The sequence below is a fragment of the Vulpes lagopus genome, chromosome 7 (assembly GCF_018345385.1).
Source record: "Vulpes lagopus strain Blue_001 chromosome 7, ASM1834538v1, whole genome shotgun sequence".
Classification (NCBI taxonomy): Eukaryota; Metazoa; Chordata; class Mammalia; order Carnivora; family Canidae; genus Vulpes; species Vulpes lagopus.
The window spans coordinates 1,706,320-1,728,308 of record NC_054830.1 but is presented as its reverse complement, the minus strand read 5'-3'; the positions used below and the strand labels follow the sequence as shown (position 1 = coordinate 1,728,308).

Genomic DNA, 21,989 nt, shown 5'->3' with positions numbered 1-21,989 from the left:
GGGATGGCCCAGGCTAAACAAAGGGGGGGGGGGGACACCTACCCGTCCTGCTCAAGAACCTCTTTCGAATTTCCACTGTGCCCAGACAGTACCACCTAAGGCCTTTTGAAGAATTACCAGAAGATGCAGGGCGGCCGCCTGTCTCCAAGGCCCAGACGGCTGTGTTGCTACCAGCCAGAGGGAGCTGAGCGGAGAGGGCCACATGTGCCTTAGGCCTCAAGGTCACAGGGACCAGAAAGGTCACAGCCTGGTTTCCAGCAGCTGCGCCCATTAATCAGAAGCCGTCAAATCACAAACCCCTAAGTTGGGCCAAGGGGCCGGGACAGGAGCTGTGCCCAGCGGGCGGGGGTGCAGGAGGGCGGTCTTGGCCTCTCAGCTTCCTGGAAGAGCTGAGCCTGGTCCGACATCAGCCAGGGCTGCACAGGGAGGAGGGAGGTGCAGGAAACAGACACCTCCTGGGGGGCGGGACGGCACCCCATCCCTGCACAGTCTGGCAGCTCGGCCGGCTCCCGGAGACCCAAACCTGTCATAATCCAGAACGCTCCAGCACACGGAGCAGTGCGTCCCCACCTGAGGGCAGATCGCCAAGCAAGTCTAGGGCCTAACGAGCTCACCAGCACGTCATCCATGTGTGACAACCCACAGTCTGAAGGGACAGGAGTCAGACCAGGCCAACAGTCTCTCTCTTTCCTTTTTTTTTTTTTTTAATGGCTGCATTTCAAAGAACCACCATCTTTTCACTCAGAAAACTTCCCAGGAAGGGGATGGATTAGTGCAACAAATTGGCGGGCGTGACTGAACACAGAGTTCTCCAGGCATCTCGAGGACAAGGCCCCATCAGCCCAGGCTGGCCACCGACGGGGGCCTGTAGAGACCAGACACGAGGAACGGACAGGGAGGACGAACAGCCCGTCTCCTCACCCTGCCCCCACCCACCCACCCTGAGCGGCAGGCCACCCCGTTTCCCGACTGGGAGCTAAGGCAACAGGGCAGCAGGAGCTGGGGTGGGGCTGAGCCCGTGGCCCGGGGCCAGCAAGAGCCCTGGTGCGTCAGCAGGCCGGTGGCTCGCTGCTGTCCACCTGCAGCCCCTTGCTCAGGAGGAAGGCATCCTGCTTGGGGTCTCGGCCCAGGAAGAGCTTCAGCATGACGCTGGCATCCTGGGAGCCGCCGGGTCTCAGGATACAGCGTCTGTAGTCCATGCCGACCTGCTGGGAACAGGGTGGGGGGGGTGAGGTCTTCAGGCTCCCCCTGGACCGGTCCTCCCGCATCCCCTCTCTCAGCCACAAGTGGGCTCGTGCATGTCTGCGTGGGCATCAGAGAGAACGTGCGTGCTCTTCACGCACACAGGTGTCTCCACAAGCGTGTGCACGTTACTGCACACGAGCACATGTGTGCAGGGACACCACCCATCAGAAACTCATGGCCCTTCACCTCACAGAGGCTAAGCCCAGGCTGAGCCCACGACACGGGTGGTCGAGTTCCCGCTGTGATAGGACACAGGTCTGGAAAGCTGGCTGAGCACCCGGCCCCAGGAGGGTCCAGGGTGGCAAACTCTCAGGTCTGAGGGAGGGCCCACCTCCAGCACCTGGCAAGGACTAGCCGGTGCCTCAGCTGCCCTCCCGGGTCCTGGGCTGCAGGGACCAGAGAGAGGAAAGGTCCCCTACTCCCCCACAGGCAGGTGCCGCCCCCCGCCAAGTGGCTGGCCTCCCCCCACCTTGCCGTTCAGGATGCCCTCCTGCTTGAAGCGTGTGTGGAACATGTCCATGGAGTACACCTCACTCCACAGGTAGCCGTAGTACTGGGCGTCGTAGCCACCAGCCAGGTGGCCAAAGGTCGCAGGCATGTTGGTCCCTGGGACAGATGTGGTACGGCTCTTGCTGTGGCCTGAGTCCACCCCCTCCCCGCCCCCTTGGTGCCCCTTGCCAGGAGAAGGGGGCCTCAAATCAGCCCATCGGAGATGACCCACACTCCCAGGAGAGGAACTGGCCTGACACTTCCAGAAAGCAAGAGCGGAACAACTTGACCAAGGGAAATACAGCTCTGCTCAGTATCTGCTGACGCTTAAGAGTTCATGCAAGAGGATATAACAAGGCACACCCCTACAGCAGAGGGCACGCACTGGTTAAAAAGCTTTTTAAAGGAATTTTTAAAGTGTCTGTGGAAGAAGCCGATGCCACACTACCTACACTAAAATCCTAAGTATTTTCACATGTGTTAATCCGAGCACTTGTGATAACGCACAAAAATAGACACTAAAACTTTATCCAGAGGGATGCCTGGGTGGCTCAGCGGTTGAGCATCTGCCTTCAGCCCAGGGCGTGACCCCGGGGTCCTGGGATCGAGTTCCGCATCGGGCCCCCACATGGAGCCTGCTTCTCTCTCTGCCTGTGGCTCTCTCTCTCTCAGGAATAAATTTTTTTAAAAAAAGAAAGAAATAAAATCTTTAAACAAACAAAATCCACCTTATTTCTTACTCCAGGGTATGAAATCCCTGGTCTCTGCTGCACCTTCCAGGCTTGTTCAAAGCAGGCTGGGCGGGGAGGGATGGGGGGGAAACACATAGAGCCGGTGCCATATGAGTGACACAGGAAAGCATGGAGCTGCCCACACCCGCCAGCCACACAGCTGGAGCCGGCAGGCCCAGAAGCACAAAGCAGCCAGGGGGCCAGAGGCCGTCTGCTCCCTCCTGGGCCTCCCCTGCAAACTGGCCTGACTGCCTTCACTAGATCCTTCTGACTCAGGGAAGGGCTGAGCCCCTGACCCCCAGGTGGGCCCACCTCGCGAGCAGCTACCTGGCGTGGCTGGGACCCCAAGGATCTCCTGGCAGAGGCGGGCATACTCCTCGGCCGGGTCGGCAGCCGTCTGCGTGTGCAGGGCCTGATCCACCTTGGCCAGTACGATCTGGCGCAGGTTGAAGAGACCTGGCGGGTAGAAGGAGACCGGAAAGCTGGCTCTGCATTCCTGCACCAGCGGTAAACAAAGCCATGAAGGCGTGTGCCTGGCCTACTGCGTGCGGCAGGGATGCACCCACCCCCCCGGAGGCCCCCGGGCAGGAGGGCGGCTCCCAGCGGGCACCTGTGTTGGCCTGCCGGGACTTGATGAGCTTCTCGAGCAGCTCCTGGGGGATGGCGCTGCCCGTCCTGTAGTGCTGGGACATCCTGAGCAGCGGCTCCTTCTCCCACACCCAGTTCTCCAGCATCTGGGAAGGTGCTTCCACGAAGTCCCGCTCCACGTGCGTCCCGCTAAACATGGCAAACTCCGCCTGTGGGGACGGGTGGAGCTGTAGGAAGGTCTGGGCCCAGCCTGGCCAGCTCCGACCCGCTGGTCTCGCCCAGGCACGCGGTGCGCAGTGCTCTCCTGAGCAGCACGCACCGGGGAGAGGACAGCAGGCCGCGTGACACCCCAAAGCCTGGGGACGGGGGGCAGCTGAGGCTCCTGGGGGGCTGCCGATATCCACGCCCAGGACACAGGGAGGTGGGAGGAGGCCGGCGCCAGCTGGCCACCTATGTTCCCCTCCACCCGCAAACCCAAAGCTCTCAAAAATCCCTACACTCTGCAAGGGGCTGGCCTGGAAACCACGGGATCTGGGCGGTCCTGTCGGAAGCACCCTGTATTTTCTCACTCTTGTGTCAGAAATTTTCCTGAAAAAAACAGCCCCCGTCCGAGGTGTGCTAGGACCCGGCTCTGACAGCCACTCAGCCAAATGAGCTCAAGGCCCTGGGCGAGGCAGGGACCTGGGAGAGGACACAGGCTGGGCCTCACTACTCACGGACCCTATCTGTGACTCCGTCTACTTGGTAAACTTTATGACCCCAAGCCAAGGCCTGAGGCACTTCGTGGTCACTGGGCGCTCTGCCGCTGGGCTTTAGCTGGCTGTAAACCAGGGTCCTTCTCGGGATCTATTAAGAGTCCGGTTTTTGGTGGTTTTTTGGTTTTTTTTTTTGTTGTTGTTGTTGTTGTTTTACATTTTTGTGTTTTTATAGGCAATTGGCCTCTTTAAAAGACATGTCTTTCGGGCAGCCCGGGTGGCTCAGCAGTTTAGCGCCGCCTGCAGCCCGGGGTTTGATCCTGGGGACCCTGGATGGAGTCCCACATCAGGCTCCCTGCATGGAGCCTGCTTCTCCCTCTGCCTGTGTCTCTGCCTCTCTCTGTGTCTCTATGAATAAATAAATAATAAAAAATCATTCAAAAAAAAAGTGTCTTTCAACAGAAACGCACAACACGAGGCTGTGTATACTGCTCGTCACGACCAGAGGCTCGCAGGGACCTCACCCTGTGTTCCCACAGGAGCCCGGCTTCGGTATCTGCGGACCCAGGGCTTGTGGCTTTACAGGACAGAACTGCCTCAGATAGTGAGAACGTTTATCTGGCAAGACCTGAAGGAAATGACAGAGCCGTGAGAGTCACGGGCAAAAGAATGTTCCGGATATGGGACATACCCTGCAAGCATACAGCGCAGAGGCGGGAGGCGGCGAGGGGAGCTGCGTGAACAGGACGAGGTGGCCAGGGCACACGGGGCCCCAGTGCCGGAGACTCTGCCCTGCCCCGAGGAGCCGTGGCGGCTGAGGGCTGACCCTCACCCCACAGACACCTCACACACACTGGACAGACCAACACGAAGAGCTGAGAGTAACACTTCTAGAAAAGGAAAATTAGGAGAAAAGCTCTTCAGCAAGACACAAAGCACAAACTGTGAAAGACAAAAGGCAGTACACAGAACACTAAAGTCAGAACCTTCTGCTCAAAACACACTTCTTGGTGCCCCCCATGCACGGGCACGTCCCTTGGCTATAAAGAGGGCCGAGGCACCCACACGCCACCCCGGGGACGGACTCCCAGCCCACGACACTCAGGGAGGGCACCAGACACAGCAGGTCCCACAGGGTGTGAGTCCACGTGTGTGACACGTGCAGGACGGGCTTGTCCACAGACGGGGAGGGGGCTCGGGGGGGCCGGGAGCTGAGCGTGGGGGACGACAACTAAGAAACATGAAGGTTCTTTCTGGGTGATAGAATGTTCTGGAACATCTGGACAGCAGTGATGGCCACATACCTTGGTAAACTAATGGTCACTGAACTATTCAACTTAAAATGAAATCACCGAGAGGGCCCTAAGCTAACGACCAACGTCCTTCTAAGAGGAGATGAGAACACAAACGTGCAGAGGGACGACCACGCGAGGACACGAGAGGACTCTGGCTGCGCGCCGAGGGGGCGGCCTCAGAGGGAACCAGCACCGCCAACACACTGACCACGCGTGCCCAGCCCCAGCACCGCAGGGACACACTTCTAGCCAGGAAGCCGGCCGTCTGCCGGGCTCAGTGACGGCAACTGGCCAAGGGGGCATCGCCGGGGCCGTGGTGACCCGGGGAGTGTTCACTGTGCAGACCCACCAAGCACCAGCACCGCCCCCGTCCCCGCGGCCCCTGCCCCCACCTGAGAGCACAGCTGGTGCATCACGTGCCCAAACTCGTGGAAGTAGGTCTCCACCTCGTCGTGCTGCAGCAGGGAGGGGGCGTCCGGGGTAGGCTTGGTGAAGTTGGCCACCATGGCCGCGATGGCAATCTGGCGGCTCCCGTCCTGCCGCAGGCAGCCGGGCTGCAAGCCAAAGCAGGCCGCGTGCCCGTACTTCCCTTCCCTGGGGACAGGGGCAGGGTCAGGCCCAGCCAGGGATCTGCTCTACGCACCGACTGGCCCGGGGCTACTGACCCAAGACCCCCTGGTTCCAGCACCCTGGCTCTCGCATCCCCTCACCCACCCGGCTGCCAGCCGCCGACGGAAGGAGCGGGTCCATCTCAGGAGCAGGTGCCCGGGAGCAGGAGTCCCGCCCGCCCCCCACCCCCACCCCAAACACTCCCAGCCCCCGGCCGGGCCATGCACAGCGGCGGCCCCACGACCCCTGGCACAGACGAGAACGACGAGGCAGAGAAGGGTGGCCCAGCCGACACGCACCGCGGGTAGAGGTCCAGGTAGAACTTCCCGATGACCCTCCCCGACGCCGAGTCCCTCACGGAGTAGAGCTTCACGTCCTCGTGCCACACGGTGGCGCCCTCCTCCAGGTCGAAGGTCAGCCCCAGCAGCTCCTGGTAGATGCTGAGCAAGCCCTGGGTGACCACCTGCATGGGGAAGTACTCCTTGAGCAGGTTCTGGTCCACGCTGTAGCGGGTCTCCTCCACCTGGTTCATGTAGTAGCGCATGTCCCAGGCGTTGATGCGCCCGTCGAAGTCCAGGCCCCGCTTCTCGCACTCGGCCTTCTTCAGCTCCAGGATCACGGCACGCTCCTGCTCCCCGAGGGGCTTCAGCTTCTGGGCCAGCTCATCTGCGGAGGGCAGAGGGGAAGGCAAGGCTACCTCCCTGTGGCGGCTGCCCCCAGGGCACCCCCAGGCCCAGCACCCCGCCTGGAACGCCTGGGCTGCCGGTACAAGCTAGATAGGCCACGCCTCCCCCTGCAGCAGCCAGGTGGTGGGGGCGGATGGCCCCCGGTGCCACAAGCCAGAAAGGACGGCCAGGGTGTGGACGCTTGCCCAGAGCTCACGCCATGAGACAGAGCAGGGAGCACATGCAGGCTCACCCCAGAGCCCTACGCTTGGCCATCAGGTTGGAGCCCTGTGAAGCTGACCGGGGCTCAGGGGTGTTGGGAGTCTCACTCCAGGACGCACAGAGAATGGCTCTGAGGCCTCGTCACACTGTGGTCACGAACAACCCGACTCCCTCCTGGAACCCACGGCGGGAGGCTGGGGGAGGCTGGGGGAGGCAAGGGGTTACCTAGGAAAGTGGCCACCACCTGGCTGCTCTTAGCCATGTTCATCTCCAGGACGTAGTCGGCGTGTGTGCTAAACCCCAGCAGGCTGGACTTCTGGGCTCGGAGGGTCACCAGCTCTCTGAGGATCGCACAATTCTCCTGGAACCGACCAATGAATGAGCAGCTCTGTGGGTGCTGGGCCCACCACCTCCCACTGGGTCCTCTGGAACGCAGGACCACCAGCTGTGCCTCGTTTCCCTCCCTCCTTCCCACGGCCTAGGTTTCCATGGCTGCCCTGTGGTCCTGACACAACACATGCAGCTTTATAAACCCCCAGGTCCCGTTTGGACCAGAAAGGCGTCATCGTGAGGGGTGTGAAGGCTGTGGGTGGAGAGCGGTGTGGGGCCGGGACTCTGCAGGACAGCCTCGGGGCACTGTGCACGGGGAGCTCACCCCCATCTGCTGGAGGCACTGAACAGGAGAAGCGAGGCTGAGACCACACCGCGGCGTGGACACAAATACACGCGTCTGCGCGGGAATGGATGTCTGTGCGTTGAAGACACGCCCCGGGCCGCAGTTAGAGGGCCCAGGCCAGCACACAAGACACAGAAAAGGGGAGGGCGCATCTGCAGACCCCAGCTCAAGCCCCAGCAACGCCACTGGAGAGAGAGAGAGGGGATGACTGAAGCTAAGGCACAGAGCAGTGGACGCTCGCAAACACAGAACTGGCGCTGTGGCCGGGGGCCAGAGCTGGACCCCGCGCGGAAGGCCGGGAGGGGCAGGCTGACTCGCCTGGGCGCCTGCCCACCGCTGAGCCTGGCCCAGCGGGCACCGGGCACCCAGGACAGGCCCCACCACTTGCAGCATCGCCTTCCCACCTGCTTGCACCGGCAGTTGAAGGCCTCCTCCACCTTTCTCCTGGTCTCGGGCACGTGGCACTTCTTCAGGAGAGGAAAATAATGTGGGTACTTGAGGGTGACTTTCAACTTGTCATCCCCAGCCTTCTCCAGCGAGTTCAAAAAGTCCTCCGGGAGCCCTCCTGTAGGAACAAAACCAGGGCTGCCACAGGCCCGTGCAGCTGGGGCGGGAGGCAGGCTTCCCTTCCACGTGGGAGGCTAGGACGGGGAGCCTGCAGGGAACAGGGCACCAGGCCCGGCGTCCCCACCCTGCCCTGAGCCCTCCGGGAAGACGGAGCCCCGCTGCCCTTCCCAGCAGGGCTCCTAGGGAGGAAAAGCCCCACTCGGCTCCACCCTTGGCACAGGGGGCGTCCAGGGGCTGCGGTCTCTTCCTCGTCCCTTCTCCACCGCGGACAGATGCTGCCCGGCCGCCCTCACCATCGCCGCGGCCCACACTTCTGCAACAGCCTCTCACCCGGCTCCCCACCTGCGAACCATCCTCCTAAGACCTGGGTGCTGCACCTCAGAACGAACACGTCCAGGGCCACCGCCTCACACCCCGGCTCTGACTCGGCCCACAGCTCCTTCCAAGGCCAACTCGCCCGGGGCCCTCACCTCGGGACAGGTGAGAAGGGACGCGCCGCAGCAGGGTGGGCAGGGCCAGGCAGGGCACCGTTTGCGAGGCCCCCGCTTTGGCACAGAAGTGCGTGTGCACGTGTGCAGACAGACACCCACTTCCTAACTGGCGACGACCTGGGAACGACAGGCCCGCAGCAGCAGCGCGCACATCTTGGTTTCCAAGTGCCAGGCCAGGCCAGGGCGAGGACAAATGAGCCCGGGACCCCAGACCCAGAGAAAGTGCCCAAAGAACAGGGACACTTCACGCTGTAGAGGGCCTTGAGGTAGAATTAGGACAACCTGGGCATGACAACAGTGACCACGGTAGACCGCCACCCATGAGGAACGGGGCCTCCGTCCACACCGACCTCTGCACACAGATCAACCACTAAGTGGGGCGAGGGAGGTCCTGACTCAAGAGACCAGCACACGAACACACAGAAGGGGGGTCAGAGCGTCACCGGCAGCGCAAGGCGAGCGGCAGCCCCTGAGCCCCTCCAGAGAAGCCGCTGCCGGGAGAGCGCCAACCCCTCCAGGCAGGCACGGGCACCGAAGCAGGGCCACGGGGGGGCGCCAGGGACAGACACGCTGACCGACACCTCGCGAGTCAACAGCCCTGACCCTCCGGCGAGCAGAAGGTAAACAAGCGCCACACCCATGCTCAGCAGGACCTGCAGGCAGGCTGGCCACACCGTCCTCGCCGTCCGTCCTTGCCGTGGCCCCCCTGACCCCTCCGCCCCCGACCCCCCTGCCCCCCGAGGCCGCGGGCTCTGCTTCACTCCACGGCGCTGGGGCGACCTGCTGCCCACACAGGAGGCCACGCTGAGGCGGCAAGGCCCCTTGGGCTGGACAAATGGGCAGAGAAGCCAGCCTGCGAGGGGGTTGGCGAGCAGATCTGTCTCCCCGATTCGAGACCCAGGGTCCTGTGGCCAGAAAACACAGCGGGCACCTGTCCTTAAACAGGGGGCCACGTGGGGGACCTGCCACCTGAGGCCCAGGCACGGAGAGGACTGAACCAGAACGGGGACAGCCCGCAAGGCCCTGTTCAGGAAGGCCGTGACCATGGGCACCTCTGCAAGCTAGCGGCCCTCTGGGGGCTCGGGCAGCAGGATGGGGACCCCCGGCAGCAGGGCCCAACACGCCCTCCCGTGAGGCCGCCACCGCAGGGTCACTGCCATAGCCCTTGGGCGCCTCACACGGGACGGGCAGGGCTCTCGCAGGCAGCAGTGAGACCGCCGGCCTGGGCCTTTCCAAAGCGTCCGTGGCGGGAGAGATGAAAATGCTTTTGTGAGAGGCTGAGGGGCAGTTCAACAGGAAGGAGCCAATGGGACGCCTGGGGCTCAGTGGTTGAGCGCCTGCCCTTGGTTCAGGGTGTGACCCCCGGGTCCTGGGATCGAGTCCCGCATCGGGCTCCCCGCGTGGAGCCTGCTTCTCCCTCTACCTGTGTCTCTGCCTCTCTGTCTCTCCTGAATAAATCTTTAAGAAAAAAAAAAAAAAAAACAGGAAAGGAGCCAAAAGAGATAGGAAAATGCAGCGTGCTCCCTGACCAGACCCTGACGGCGGAGGAACACACAGAGGGTCAGCGGGTCGGCAGAGCAGGGCACGCGGGCTGCATTCTCAACGTCACGGCTGTTCCGTGCTGTCTCCCGGTGGGAGGGGTGTGTGGAAAGGACACGGGACGGCCACACTCCTGGGCAAGGCTCCCAAGGCCTACGACACCTCTCCAACAGCGGGAAGGACGTACGTGTGGCAGAGACCACAGAAAGGGCAGGAAGTCAATGTCAACGCGGGGCCAGGAGAGCCGAGCGCACGGGGCTGCCCGCCGTACGGCTCTCACAACTTTCCCACAGCCGCCAAGTTTACTGAAAATGAAACCTCTGGGGCAAGAGCAGCAGCACAAACAGTAAAAACTAAAAAAGACACCTCGGCCCCAGCCCTTCAAAATCCCCTACAGCCAGTCTGGGAAGAAGAACCAGCCAGGATTCAGTCTATCTCCTCTCACAAGATTCAAACAAGAGGGCAGCCCGGGTGGCTCAGCGGTTTGGTGCGGCCTTCAGCCCAGGGTGTGATCCTGGAGCCCCGGGATCGAGTCCCACATCGGGCTCCCTGCGTGGAACCTGCTTCTCTCTCTCTCATGAATAAATACAGAAAATCTTAAAAAAAAAAAAAAAAAAGATTCAAACAAGAGCAGCTGGCGGGGGCCTGGGGCCCAAAGGGAAATCCTGGCCAACTCAGCCACTAACCCGGTGTTCCCGGCATCACTCGAGGATCTGGAAATGTGAATTCCTGAGCGCTAAGTGTTCCAAGTGGAGACACCCCCTCGCCCCAGGGCAGTGGGACACAGATGTCCCTGCACTTTGGAAGCTGGCGGGAGGTGGCCACGGCCTGGCAGGGTCCTGGGACGGCGCGCCAGCCCCCCCATCCCGCGCCCCCCACCACACGCCCCCCATCAGTACCCAGCTCCTCTCGCGTGAGTGGCAGGAAGGTCGTGTCCTCGTTCAAGTTCTTGTTGAAGTCGATGCACAGAAGACTCAGCTTCTTCTTAATGCTCTTGATTTTCTGGAGGGAGGAGCACAGCTGTGAGCGGAGTGTGGCCACCAGGGCCGGGGGCTCCCTGCCTGCGGGGAGGAGGCACAGACCAGGCGGGAAGGGGGGTCGGAAAAGACAGACATCAAGTCCTGGCACTGGTCTGCACGGCGCCAACAGAACACAGACACCGGGTTCCGCGGAGCAGCCTTGGTGACCCTGGGGACCTCGGGCTCATGTCCCCATCTGTTATGGGTCCCCGGCCAAGAGCGCTCTGGACCCTGTCACCTTCTGGGTCCACAGCCTCGGCTTTTGGACATTTTGACAGAGCAGCAGCACAAAGCCTCTTCGGAAACTTCGGGTGGGGGTGAGGCGCGGCCCCATCAGCCCCCACCCCCTCTCCCAGGGGCCTGGAGCCAGCCCAGCCCTCAGAGGGACACCAGCTGCTGGCCAGCAGCGGCCGGAGGGCCTGGGCCGGGCAGGTGAGCCCCTGGCTCAGAAGCGGCCCCAGGCCATGGCCTCGCAGGCCACCACCTGGCCAGGCGTCCTCTCGGCGGACAGCAGCACACCCCAGGGAGCGGGGCCCAGTGCAGAGCCCCAGCTGGACGCCTCTGTGAGACTTCCTGCTGTACCCCAAGCTCCCCTGCCGAGGCGGCTCCCAAGTAACAGTAGGTACAGCCCCCAGCGCCACATGCCGGACCTTCAACAACATGGTGGGGCTCTAAGGCCCATGGGGACACCCGGCCGGCTTGCTCAGGGGAGCACGGGACTCTGGGCCTCGGGTCGGGGGCTCAAGCCCCATGGGGGGCATGGAGCCTGCTCTAAAAAAATGCAAACAGCCTTCCGTTGCTCTGGCCGAGCACTCAGCGAAGCTGAGGTGCCACAGTGGGTCTGGGCCCCACAGTCCTGGGAGTGAATCTGACTCAGGTCCCACTTACACTGGTTTGTTTTCTGGGTTTTGTTTTCAAGATTCTTGTTTTTACAAGGGCGTCCGGTGGCTCAGTTGGTTGAGTGACTCACTCTCAGTTTCTGCTCAGATCGTGATCTCAGGGTCCTGGGACTGAGTCCCACATCAGGCTCCCTGCTCGGGGGGGAGCCTGCCTCTCCCTCTCCCACTCCCCATAATTGTGCTCTGTGTTAAACAAGTAAAAATTTTTTTTTTTTTAATTCATGAGAGAGAGAAAGGCAGAGACACAGGCAGAGGGAGAAGCAGGCTCCCTGCGGAGAGCCCAACACGGGACGCGATCTCGGGACCCCAGGATCAGGCCCTGGGCTGAAGACAGCGCTAAACCGCTGAGTCACCCAGGTTGCCCAAGTAAATAAAATCTTAAAGGAAAAAAAGAAAGAGAGAGATTCTTATTTTTATGTAATCTCCTCACCCAACATGAGGATCAAACTCAAGACCTCGAGATCAAGTCAGCCAAGCGCCCCTCACTGGCTTTGGTTTTAACGGCAAATATGCCTCATCTCTCGGAGCCCTGGTTTCTCCAGCCGTGAGGCAGAGGCGCTGGCCTAAGCAGGACAGCGTCAGTTCCAAGTGACGAGAGAGACAGTCGCTGAGCTCTGGGTGTGGACCCAACGTCGCATTAACCGTGTCTTTCGTTTCCTGTGCCCTGGTGCTTTCCCAGCTGGGCGGTCTCGCGGACCCTGGAGGGCTGGCCTCTCCTAGGGGTGGCCAATTCCCAGCGACGGTAAACAGCTCACCCATAAGGGCAGCTCTTGTGTGCAAACCAGCCAGTCCAGAGCCCACAGCTCAGCCATCCCCTTTCTGTGGCTGCCTGGCACTCAGAGAAAATGGGGAGGGAATGGGGCGAACAAAGATCCTCAGTGATTAGCCACAGGACAGGGGCAGGCACGGCCCTGATCGCCTCTGATACAGGCCAGACTGAAGGAGACGCCATCTGTGAGGCTGGGACGTACGTTAATCAACGTGTATTTGCTCTTCGTCCCTGTTCCTGGCACATGGCTCCTAAAACCTTTGGAATTTCTTCAGCGACAAGAAGACACTGCAACAGCCCAAGAGACAAGTGTGTGGGGCCCGTCGTGTTACTCATCACCAGCCCCTATCCACTACACATGAGAGCATGTTCCTGAGATGACTTCTGGGAAGCTGCTGAGGATGGGGGCCGGGGACCACCCACGGAGCAGCACGGCCCCTCCTGCCTACCCCGGGAGGGGAGAGGAGAGGAGCTGGAGGTGGCAGGCTGAATCAATCACCAATGGTTTAACCAGTCATGTCTACACAATGGGGCCTCCGCAGGACTGCTGAAGGACAGCTTCAGGGAGCTTCCGGGGTGCCGCACACACTGGGAGGGCCGAGCCCCGTGCCTCTCCCCCACACCTCTCCCTGCGTCTCTCCTCCACGTGGCTGTTCCAGGTTATGCCCCTTACGAGAACTCAGTCATAGTAAGCAAACTTTCCCTGAGTCCCGTGAGCTGCTCTAGCAAACGACGTGAACCTGAGGAAAGGGTGGGAACCTTGGAACCACAGAGCTGGTCACTCAGAAGTAGAGATGACAACCTGGATGTGGTCGTTGACTGTGTCTCAAGGTGGGGCAGTCTCGAGGGGCCAAGCCCTGAAGCTGGAGGACCCGACATGTGTCAGACGGTGTCAGAATTGCGTCTGACTGTAGGACACCCGGCTGGTGTCACAGAGAAGAAAAACACACACCTCTGGTATCAGAAGGAAGCTGTGGTGTTGATGTCAGAACAGGAGGCCCACAGTGAGACAGATTTCCTTAGTGCCATGGCATCAAAGTCCCGGCGAGGACCGACCAAGGTGTTCCCCCCAACTGTGCACTCGCTCTGTGGCTGAGGGAGCGCCAGGCTCTCAGGAAGGCCATGCTGCTGCATCAGGGAGGGTAGATGTGGGTGGAGGGAGAGCTGTTCCAGACAGATCTCCCATTCCAGAATGGAGGCAGCAGAGAGGTGGGCACCCAGCTAGAGGCTGGGGCCTCAGATGGCGCAGACAGGGGAGCCCCTCTGACCCCCGCCGGCACTCACCTGTTGAGTGTCCTCAGGTAGGTGTAGGCCGTTCCTTCTGCCCAGCTTGACCAGTCGCTCCAGGTACCGCAGAGCCTCCGGCCTCAACGAGTCCTTCTGAACTTTCTCCTAGGATAAGACAATCCCAGCGCTGTCGATGACGAAACACAGGGGCACCGCCAGGTGCCAGTGAGGCAGCGGGAGGCCGGGGCACCCGCACAAACATCACTGCATGGAACAGGGACGCTGTAGCCATGGTGGGGGGCGCAGCAGACGCCCTATCCGACCACACCTAACTCAGTGAGCAGGCTCCCAGGCAGCCGTCCCAGAGACACCAACGTTGACATGTGCCCCAAACCCGCCCATGGCACCCGCTTCCTGGGAACAGCCCAAACTAAAACCAGCCTGCAGGGCCTCACACAGGGGAATGGCTGAATGGGAATGAGAATGGTGGGTGGCCTCAAGGTCATTATCCCTGTTGGGACAGTGACTGGTTTCACCAAACATCGTGCTGGGGGAAACTGGGCTAACCACAGGCCACACTGTCTGAATCATTTCTTAGAATGGCAAGTACATCTACAGAGATCTCGAAGCTACAATTATTTTTTTTTAATTTTTTTTATTTATTTATGATAAGCACACAGTGAGAGAGAGAGAGGCAGAGACATAGGCAGAGGGAGAAGCAGGCTCCATGCACTGGGAGCCGGACGTGGGATTCGATCCCGGGTCTCCAGGATCGCGCCCTGGGCCAAAGGCAGGCGCCAATCCGCTGCGCCACCCAGGGATCCCTCGAAGCTACAATTAAACACAAAACACTGCTCGTGCTCCCGCAGGCCGCCTACCTGCACTGGCCCCAGCGCACGCCCGTGTGTGCTCCTGACCAAGGCGGTGCGGCAACAGGCGCTATGGGACAGCGCGGACGAGCATCACTGTCTGCCTCCACAGCTCCCTCCGACACCAGCAGCCAAGGCCCGAGAGGCAGGACACTAGCCCTCCCTGCGGACCCCCCAGCAAGGTCGGGAAAGGGAAACCATGTGCTGGACGCAGGAATGGCTTAAAGAGTCTAGGGCTTTTAGACTCTATGTTTGTGTTTCTCTGCATTTGTCTGTCCTTCTTTCACGTTCCTTCACTGTGCTAAAACAGAACACAAAACTTACCACCTCAGCTGTTCTTAAACGCACGGTTCAGGGTTTAAGTGCACTTGCACTGTCACACAGCAATCCCCACCAACCACCCACAGGGCCCCTCAGCTCTCTACCTCCTAGGGTCCGAGAACACAACCATCAAGTCTAAGGAGGTTCTGACCCAGCAGTGCCCATCTGGATGCCCCTGAGTCTGTCCCTCCCAGAGTCTACCACCAGCATGCCTGGTGCTGTGCCCCATCAGCCGTGCCCCCAGGCCAAGTGGACGTGGGCACCTCGCTGCATCCTCACCTGCAGCCAGACAATCCTCTGGTACACATCCTGCCTCATGCTCATCTCCACGTCAAACTCAGACAGCTTTTTGTCCGCCTCTGTGCTGGCCGTCCGAATGTCCTTGGATGGAGAAACGTGCTGGGGGAAGTCCAGGATATTCCTCTGCACTGAAACGGGGAGAGAATAGGACAGGTGTGAACCTAGGCCCCGGGTATAAACTGGCAAGTACCGGCCTCACCCCCACCAGGCACACAGCTCGTCTACATCTCATCTGTTCCGTGAACGCTTTCCACACTGGGCCCTGGGCCGGGAGCCGGAGGGAGGGGCATGGTCATCCACGTAGGATGGAAACAGACTCAACTGCCAACACTCCAAGGCAAGGACTGTGACAGAGAAACATGACAAGACCTAGAAAGACTAAAATAACTCAAATCCAGAAAGAACCACAGCTGCTGATGGCAGCATCTTAAACTGATCTCTAATTTACAGAGCCCACCCGCATTTGGTTAGACAGAGGAAGCATGGAAGGCTGTGAGAGCGTAAGCTTTAACAGTCACCGCCTGACCGGCAACCCACCAGTAGGTGCCCACCCTCGTGAAGTGAGAACAGGGAATCACACATGTTCACAGCAGCTGGACCAGGAATAACCCAACAGTGGACATGACCCAAATGTCCACTGACAGTTGGACGGACAAACACGACGCACCTACCACCCATGGACACATCACTTGGCCGTGAACAGGAGGGAGGTGCCCACACGTGCTACCTGGGGGACGGACTCCGAGCCGACACTCAAGGAAGGAACCAGACACTGGAGGCCCCACGGGATGTGAGTCCACATGTGTGACACGTCCAGGGCAGGCTCATCCACAGATGGGAAGGGGGCTCATGGGGGCCAGAGAGGATTAGGGGTGACTGCAATGCGGGATGATTTCTCTTCGGGGTGATGGAATGTTCTGGATTAGACCATGATGATGGTTGGACACCTCTTAATATAAAAACCACTGGAAGGTATGCCGTAAGTGAACAAATTCTATGCTACGTAAATCAGACCTCTACAGAGCATTTAAGTTTTAAAACGCATATACTCTGTCTTGGGAAGACCTACATTCCAATCGCTGCTTGGTCGCTTGCGTGGCCCCAGGGCAGACCTGCCGTGGGCTGCCCGAGAGAGAACAGCGAAAAAGACAGAAACAGCATCTGTCCGTCTGCGATTTACAGGCTCACAAGCGCCTGTGACTGCACCAAGTGTGACAACAAAATGGTGCGGAGTGTGGGATCAATGCAAGCAGCTGGTGTGAGCAGAGGGGCCGTGGGAAGGGGCTCCCGAAGGGAGTAAATCTGTGATCACAGAAAAGCCCAAAATCCAGTAGGCAGGGCGTGTGAAGCCCCAAGACGGGAGAGTGCGCAAGTGCAAGCGGCCACTAGGCCGGCACACACAGACTCAGAGGAGGGGCAGAGAGGGGCAAACTGCACAAAAACCAACATCGTGGACTCTGGCCTTCGTCCGGGTGGCAGTGGGACAACACTGAGGGGCTGGTGAGGGGAATGCCACAATTCAATTTTAGTTTCCTCTAATATTGCTGGGGTGGGTTGGGGGGCCTGGGGGCCTCAGTCGGTTAAGCATCTGCTTTCGGCTCAGGTCATGACCCCTGGCTCCTGGGATGGAGCCCCACATCGAGCTCCCTGCTCAGCGGGGAGTCTACTTCTTTCTCGTCATGCATGCACGGACATGCGTATGCTTTCTCTCAAATAAATAAAATCTTTAAAAATAAAATTTCTTGGGCTATTGAGGAGAGACAGAAAAAAAGGCTGTAGGAGTGAAGCTGGTATCTGGCAGGGCTGCGCCCAACAGGCAGGAATCAGCCTCATGCAATTGCCAAGAGTCTATCTGGAAAGAGACTGGGGGGTGGGGGTTGAATGGGGCGCCCAGAAACCCACCGCATCCAGGGATGCTCCAGGAGAACCCCCCAGGTGAGATTCTCCAAGGTTCCCAGAAAAGGACTTTTGCTGGAGATCCAGGGGCAAGGGTTTCCTCAGTTCGGAGCTTTCTGCTGCGAGACTCGTCTCAGTCTTTTGCCCCCACGCTGGCAACCTCTACAGATGGGCCTTGAGGTAGCAGCTCTGGATCTATCTGAGCACCTCGCCCCTCAAAGGGAGCAAACAGATCCTAAGGAGAAGGACCCAGGTGGGTGGTGGTGATGAGGACACCTGATGGCATCAGGTTACCTAAGGTGCCGGGGCGGGGTGGGGTCGGGGGAGCGAAGGGGGCCAAGTTCAGTGGCTCAGAGAGAAAACACCTATCTCCTGGGACAGAGGAAGGAGCGGGAAGCGGCGGCTCCAGTTTCAAGGCTGGCACCTGAGCTGGCTCCTAGAGAGGAGTGCTGCTGTCCTGCTCGGATGCCGTAGCCCATGAGGACCAAGTACGCCAAGTAGTGCAGTACGGTACACATGGGAACCAGTGGCACCAGTGCTCTTGCTGAGCAGGTGCCTCTACCCGCCATCAGCCCCTTTATCCGTCACCACCACCCCAGAGGGTAGATGGCCTCACCCACGGCCAGGGTCCAGGAGCTCCAAGGCCTGGGTTGCATCTGCCTCCCCGCCTGGATCCTGACCTGGATTTACCTGTGTAGGACACCTCCACATCGGCCAGCGCCTTGAGGGTACTCTCATAGGACACGTCTTCAAACTTCTGGGAGCCCACCTGGTCATACACACGCTTAGTCTGCTCGATGAGCTCCACAGTGAGCTCCTCTATTTGCTGGGCGCTCAGGTCCCATCTCAGGTAGTTCACCACGGAGCACGGGGCCGCTGTGTCCAGGGCATCTCCTACACAGGCTGAACAGAGAAGACACAGCCCCACACTGAATGGGTCTGCTTCCAGGACAGAAGGGTTAGACTAACTAGGGGATGAAGGGAATGGACAGCACTGTTTCCCCATGAAGGTTGGCAAGGCCCAAAGGCTTTGTGGGGGAGCACAAGTCGATCAATCCTCTAAAGCAGCAGAAGATGCTGCACCCCCGGGGAGACACTGGGCGATCTCTGACATGCTTGTGCTCGTCGCAACTGGAGAGCGATGCTATTGCATCGAGTGGGTGGTGGCAGGGCCCAGGACACCCCCCCTAAGGGACCCAAGCCCCAACGCTGGCAGTGCTGGGGTGGATATTTGGTATACACCTCCATCACACTGAATTAACTTGTTTGATGACAGGGTGCTACCCCCCGATGTCCCTTGACATAATGCGACGTTTGTATTACTTTCCTAAAATAGAGAAAATCCTTTATTCCTAAACCATCCCTACCCCCAAGAGGTTTTGCATAAGAGACTGTGGTCTATGATAACAGCTGTCACTTAAACTGCTGTGCGGTGTTCAGGGTGAAGATGTTTTACTTTCGTTCCCTCACGGTCCTATGTGGCCCCCATCATACAGATGGAGGTCCTGAGATGCGCACGATTTGTCATGATCGTGCACATTTGACATGATCCCACGCCAGCAAGTGGCAGAGGTGGGATTCGAACCCATGCAGTCTGACTTCAGCTCCAACCTTGAACCAACGTATCACCTGTTCCCCCCTCCCCTGCTTTGTAAATATCTGATTGTCCAACCTTCCTGCCCCTTTCTGAGGCTCCGCCCCGCACTCAGGTTTACAGTTCAACCCTTACTGGACTCTATACCAGGGATTAGCAAACAGTGACCTGTTTTTGTACACCCCTGGTGCCCAGTTGTGACAACCACAGGTGTCCCAGACACTGCCCAGTGTCCCCTGGCGTGGTGCCATCACCCTGGCTGAGGATCACTGACAAACAGTTAAGTGGGGAAAAAGAAAGGTTCTGGAGCCGGGCCAGGTGGGATGTTCTGGCCAAGTGACTGCTGCGAGCTTAAGGAAACGCTTTCTGCTTGCAGGGCACCGTGGACTTCAGAACCACAGAGAAAAGACGCGGGTCTGTGCCACGCTGGGTGGTAAACGAGCGCTCCAGAAGCTGGGACAAGGTAGGAGATACGTGTCAACAGCTACAATCGTCAGCAAAATCTCCTGGAGGATGCAGGACCTGAGAAAAAAAAAAAAAACCGGAGCAGACGCATTCCTTCTGTAGTATTTCAGCTTGCCACCTACGTGCTGGGTCTCCGGGCTAACGACGATCCTGCTGCAAACAAGGCAGACAACATTTCTGCCTTCCTGAGACCTCGAATAACCCAAATCACGATCATCAGTAACGCAATTATCGCAGCCGGTTGGGGAGTGGGGCGGGAAGAGAAACCAGCAAGAGAAAAAAAACAAACAACTCAGGAGGCAACCACACAGCAGCCTGGGCAATTTTCTAAATAGGCGACGCACATCCCATCACTTCCATAAGGAAAACGCTTTCGGGACACACCCTTCTGCCCTTAAAAATAAAAGCAACTCCCAGCCCCGTTCGGGCGGAGATGACTTGTTGCTACTCAACCGCGCTCCGCGTGCACGGGCCTGGCCGCCGTTGCCCTCGCCGTTCCCGCCACCCACGACGGTCCTCCTGCACGTCTTGGCAGCACAGCTGCTTGCCGCCCCGTTCCGGGGGGGGAAAGGCCACCTCCTCCAAGGAGCCCTCCGGGATTGCGCGCGCACACTCTTCCCGCCCCCCCCCCGGGCAGCGCCGTCAGCCCCACCACCGACCACTCTGTAGAGCGGCTGGCCTGCTTCTCTGTTGAGCGAACGCCTGTCTCCCGCCCTGGAACTCCGCCGAGGGCTCTCGGTCGCCCCCGGGGCCCGCCCCGCGCTCAGCCCAAGCCGCGCGGAGCTGACTGAATGAGTGAAGCGCCGGTAAAGCTGGTTTCCATTCATTCGGCCGCCGACGAGGCGGGTCCCGGGGGGCCGATCCATCCCCCGCCCCGACCCGGGTCCAGGCCCCCGAGGGTCACTGGGCTCGGCTCCTAGGCCCAAGCGGCGACCCCGGCGGGCGCGAGGCAGGCAGGGGCGCCCGCGTGCGGCGAGCGGGGCCGGGCCGCGGCGCAGCGGTACCTGCTGGGGGCTTCATGGTGGGCAGCTGCGCGCCGGCCGCCCCTCCGTCCTCCCGCTCCGCGTCGCGCCGCCTGAGCCGCCGCAGCCGGCCGCCTCCGTGCGCTCCGGGTCCGCCGCAGCCGGGACCGAGGCGCCCGCCGCCCGCGCGCCCGCGGAATGCTGGGAGGGCACGTGTGCCGAAGGCCCAGGCGCACGCGCGCCCCGGCTCCGCCCACACCCCGGAGGCGGAGCTTTGGCGGGCTGGCGCACTCTGCGCACGCGCCGGAACCCTCCCTGCCCGTGATTGGCTCTCGCGGAGAGAGGGCGGGACCTTCGGGAAGGAGCCCCCCCCCCCCCGGGACGTTTCCGTGGAAACCACACACAGCTGGCGCCCCGAGCCTCGGGTTCTTTCCTCCGGCGCTTCTCTGCCCGAGCTCCCGTACTAATTTGTGCCTGCCTCCTTTTCTACCTAATTGACTGTGTACCTGGCGAGTTTTGCAGGTTTTCCTCCCGCACCTGAGCTAGTGACCGCTTATCATACAGATCTGAGGCGCGTTTTGTACATCATCCCAACCAGCATCCTGCCCCTCCCAGCATCTAAGGAGTGGAGGCTCGACACATACATCAGCAGAACCCGGTAAATTAACCCAATTAAATTAAACGCAGTTTTTTTTTTTTAATCGAGAAAGCTTCAGTAAACGAATCCAGGGCTTCAAACAACAGGTGTTTTGGAACAGGACAGTGTTTTATTTTTTTAAGATTTTATTTATTTATTCATGAGAAACACAGAGCGGGGGGGTGTACAGACACAGAGGGAGAAGCAGGCTCCATGCAGGGAGCCTGACACAGGACTTGATCCCAGGTCTCCAGGATCACATCCTGGGCTGAAGGCGTTGCTAAACCGCTGTGCCACCCGGGCTGCCCCCAGGACAGTGTTTTAACCTATAACTACTGTAGTTCGTTAAAACAAACCACACACACACGCACACACATACACAAAAAACCCACAAAATCCTCAACTAAGGCGTCCAGGAAAGAAAATCTACTAGGACTAAATTGCCAAAGAACCCACTCCCCTTATGTCTGCAAAGGAAATTTTTAAAATCCCCCAGCTTTAACCATGCATGCATTTTAAATCGGATACAAGTGAATTAGGACACTTTTTTAAAAAAAATTTTATTAATTTATTTGGGGGAAAGGGGAGGAGAGCATGAGCAGGAGGAGAAAGGCGAGAGAGGGAGACGCAGACTCCACCGTGAGCAGGGAGCCCGATATGAGACTGGATCCCAGGACCTATGACCTGAGCCAAAGGCAGATGCTTCACCAACGGAGCCACCCAGGCTTCCAGAACACTTCTTGCAACTTTCACACTAACGGTGATCGGTTGTGAGTCATGCTAGGAACTTACTCATTACCTACCTTCTATTAAGCACACCCAGCTTTATCCTACTTAATCTTCATTTTCGCTGTTTTCCGTTCTTGGAGTTTTTTTTTTTTTCTCTTTCCCCAAACCCGCATCTACAAGGTCGATCTTCCCTAACCATCCCTGCCCACTTGCCTCCCCAATCCTAATCACGGCAGCCCTTCTTCATTTAAAACACTTGCCATCCAGTGAAAAGTGTCCTAGTTCGCTAGTTCGTCAACCTCAGTACAAGGTAACGGGAGCCCTTTCCTGGTTTTTACAGTTGGTTTGCAATAAATAGTTGTTGGCAACTCAGGGACAGGCACTAAGGAGGGCACTTGATGGGATGAGCAATGGGTGTTTTGCTATGTGTTGGCAAGTTGAATTTAAGTAAAATATTAAAATAATACGCACCTGCTATACATAAATATGT

At 59.3% G+C, this 21,989-nt stretch overlaps 2 protein-coding genes across 8 annotated transcripts in view; both read right to left on the bottom strand.

Annotated features, from left to right (window-relative positions):
* Nucleotides 1-548, bottom strand: part of LOC121494790 (zinc finger protein 555-like) — a 45,476-nt gene extending 44,928 nt beyond the window's left edge. For 5 of the 6 annotated variants that reach the window (XM_041761719.1, XM_041761720.1, XM_041761718.1 and 2 more), the window contains exon 1: nucleotides 118-548. In XM_041761719.1, coding sequence (XP_041617653.1) covers nucleotides 118-204 — 87 coding nt within the window. In that variant the 5' untranslated portion in view covers nucleotides 205-548. Of the gene's footprint in view, nucleotides 1-42; nucleotides 85-117 lie in introns of those variants that run through there. The other variant, XM_041761715.1, reaches the window with a different exon arrangement.
* Nucleotides 549-703: 155 nt separating this feature from the next.
* THOP1 (thimet oligopeptidase 1) lies at nucleotides 704-20,316 on the bottom strand. Of its 2 annotated transcripts, none has more exons than XM_041761702.1 (13): nucleotides 20,176-20,316; nucleotides 17,803-18,015; nucleotides 15,196-15,344; nucleotides 13,784-13,891; nucleotides 10,712-10,814; nucleotides 7,620-7,780; nucleotides 6,765-6,900; nucleotides 5,952-6,318; nucleotides 5,436-5,637; nucleotides 3,076-3,262; nucleotides 2,793-2,921; nucleotides 1,715-1,851; nucleotides 704-1,208 (listed from the first exon to the last, which is right to left on the bottom strand). In XM_041761702.1, the coding sequence occupies exons 1-13, from the start codon at nucleotides 20,189-20,191 to the stop codon at nucleotides 1,050-1,052; spliced, it is 2,067 nt and encodes a 688-aa protein (XP_041617636.1). In that variant the 5' UTR covers nucleotides 20,192-20,316; the 3' UTR covers nucleotides 704-1,049. The 2 variants fall into 2 exon arrangements, with proteins under 2 accessions (XP_041617636.1, XP_041617637.1); XM_041761703.1 differs by having other exon boundaries at nucleotides 706-1,205.
* Nucleotides 20,317-21,989: the final 1,673 nt, after the last annotated feature.